General features: G+C 33.2%; 1 protein-coding gene across 5 annotated transcripts in view; it reads left to right on the top strand.

Moving 5' to 3' along the window:
- Nucleotides 1–1,178: 1,178 nt before the first annotated feature.
- LOC117171991 (voltage-dependent T-type calcium channel subunit alpha-1G-like) overlaps nt 1,179–2,062 on the top strand; it is a 206,904-nt gene continuing 206,020 nt past the window's right edge. For all 5 annotated transcript variants that reach the window (XM_033359708.1, XM_033359704.1, XM_033359707.1 and 2 more), the window contains exon 1: nt 1,179–1,367. In XM_033359708.1, coding sequence (XP_033215599.1) covers nt 1,266–1,367 — 102 coding nt within the window. In that variant the 5' untranslated portion in view covers nt 1,179–1,265. The remainder of the gene's footprint in view (nt 1,368–2,062) is intronic.

Raw genomic sequence — 2,062 nt, 5'->3', positions numbered from 1 at the left:
AACAATGGACAGTACCACCATTTAAACGTTCAAAATACTCGATACAAGAATACTTCTAAAACTATTCTAGAATATGCTTTAAAAAATAAAATATGGGTAAATATGCACAGTTAAACCATAAATTAATTAATTATTCTTACCACTTTTTAGCAATTTCACTTAGGCAAATTGTTAACTTATTAATCACAAGTTTGCAAGCAAGACAATTAAAAAGCCATTCGGGTGCTTTTCCAGTAAACTGCCTTCGCGTGAAAAAAGAGTATGCAAATAAAGAGAGTAGTGAGGAAGAAAAAGATTATCAAAATAAAAAATTCTGTTTTTCCTGTAGAAACACGGTGTTTGCATCCCTGAGGTTGAAATATTGTGTTTTAGTTCTAGGGTATACAGGCAGGTAGGTAGGTATGGTCTACATGCCGTCAGTATCTGGTAAGTATTATCAAAAAGCGCAACACGTGTGATCTGCGTTAATTATTAACACTTTCGGTAAATATGTAAAGCTGGGCCAACCAATTTGTGGGGCTTTATATTGCCGCCTAAGGGCACGGATTCAGCAACATCAAATCTATAAAAATTGACTAATTTGGTCAGTTGGAACATCTACTTTTTTCTGCGGGGTATGAGGTTCATGAAATCTATACATGCGCCTCTAGCCCCGCATATTTGGTGGTTAAGTGGACCAAACTAGACAGACTATATTCGATTTCAAACGCTGAATCCGAGACAAATTTTTTAACAACATATTGCTGATCATAAAAAATGCTGAAAAAAAACTATATTTAGTGAGGCAAGAAAGAAAACAAGACCTCATGGCGAAATCATTGTCACGGATTCGAATTGAACGATTAAAAAACACTAGGAATTAACTAGTATAATTCGTCGGAACTCTTAATTTGTGTGTGGCTGTGTTATTAATTTATGAATTAGATTAGCTGTTTATAATGTATAAATTCTATTATTATATTTCGATTGGGGCACCCTTTTTTTATAAAATCAAACCAAATTAAATGAAATAACATGAATATTAAATTCTGTGATTAAATTCGTAGTATGCGGCCTACAATGCTTTAAATTACTGAATTTTATGGAAATTAGGTCATTAATGCAGATTCTGAAAAATTACCGATGATAAACCAATACAAAATTCATCGAACATAATTTTCTGACTTGTTCGTAGGTTTCGCCTGCTCTGTAGATGGTTTGTTGAGCAACAGTGGTTTGACAATGCTGTTTTACTATTCATCGGATTAAACTGCATCACGTTAGCGATGGAACGACCGAATATACCTCCAAATAGTCGAGAAAGAATTTTCCTTTCCAGTGCCAATTACATATTTACGGCAGTTTTTGCCATGGAAATGTTTATAAAGGTAACTTTAAATTCAGATAGACACAATTACAATTTGATGCGCTTCTTGTTTAATTATAATATTTCGTAATTGTTAATAAATTAACGTATTCACTAGCAGAGTGTGTAGGTACTAAAATTTTTCTTAAAAAAATATTAAATTGGGTCAGATTTCTGACCAAAAAATATGATGCTATCACTAAAAACTTTTCCGAAATTAAACTTATTCGCCTTAAAATAATGCAATGAAAATATTTGAGCGATTCGCTGCATTATTTCCTCTGAAAGTTGCGTTGTTGCATACCAATATTACCCCAGTTTGAGCCTCTGTTTCCTTCATTCGTCGAGGTTACTTTACTGTTTCTTATTAAATTACTAAAACTCGACGTTCTCTACGAAGTTAGAGACAACATGTAGATGCGATTGTGCATGCGTGCGTGTCAGGAAACTTTTGAAGGCATAGAGTTGCTCTGTCAGCAATATCAGAAGTCGTAAGATTTTCTGCAGCTTCCTTTTAATGATATACCAAAAGAAATCAATTTAAAAAAACAGGCATGAAGAACAATATTCAATTCTAATAACGTAACGATAATTCCAATTAAAGTTATGATCGAAAATTTGCGAGCATTTAGTGAGTACTAAAGAAAGATATTAGAAATCAATAAAATGTTGTCTGATACCACACAAAACTCTCGCTTTTAGTCAAGTGTCGGGGGT

The sequence above is a fragment of the Belonocnema kinseyi genome, chromosome 4 (assembly GCF_010883055.1).
Source record: "Belonocnema kinseyi isolate 2016_QV_RU_SX_M_011 chromosome 4, B_treatae_v1, whole genome shotgun sequence".
NCBI classification, from domain to species: Eukaryota; Metazoa; Arthropoda; class Insecta; order Hymenoptera; family Cynipidae; genus Belonocnema; species Belonocnema kinseyi.
Note: the sequence above shows the minus strand (reverse complement) of the source record. Positions and strands in the feature narration are given on the sequence as shown.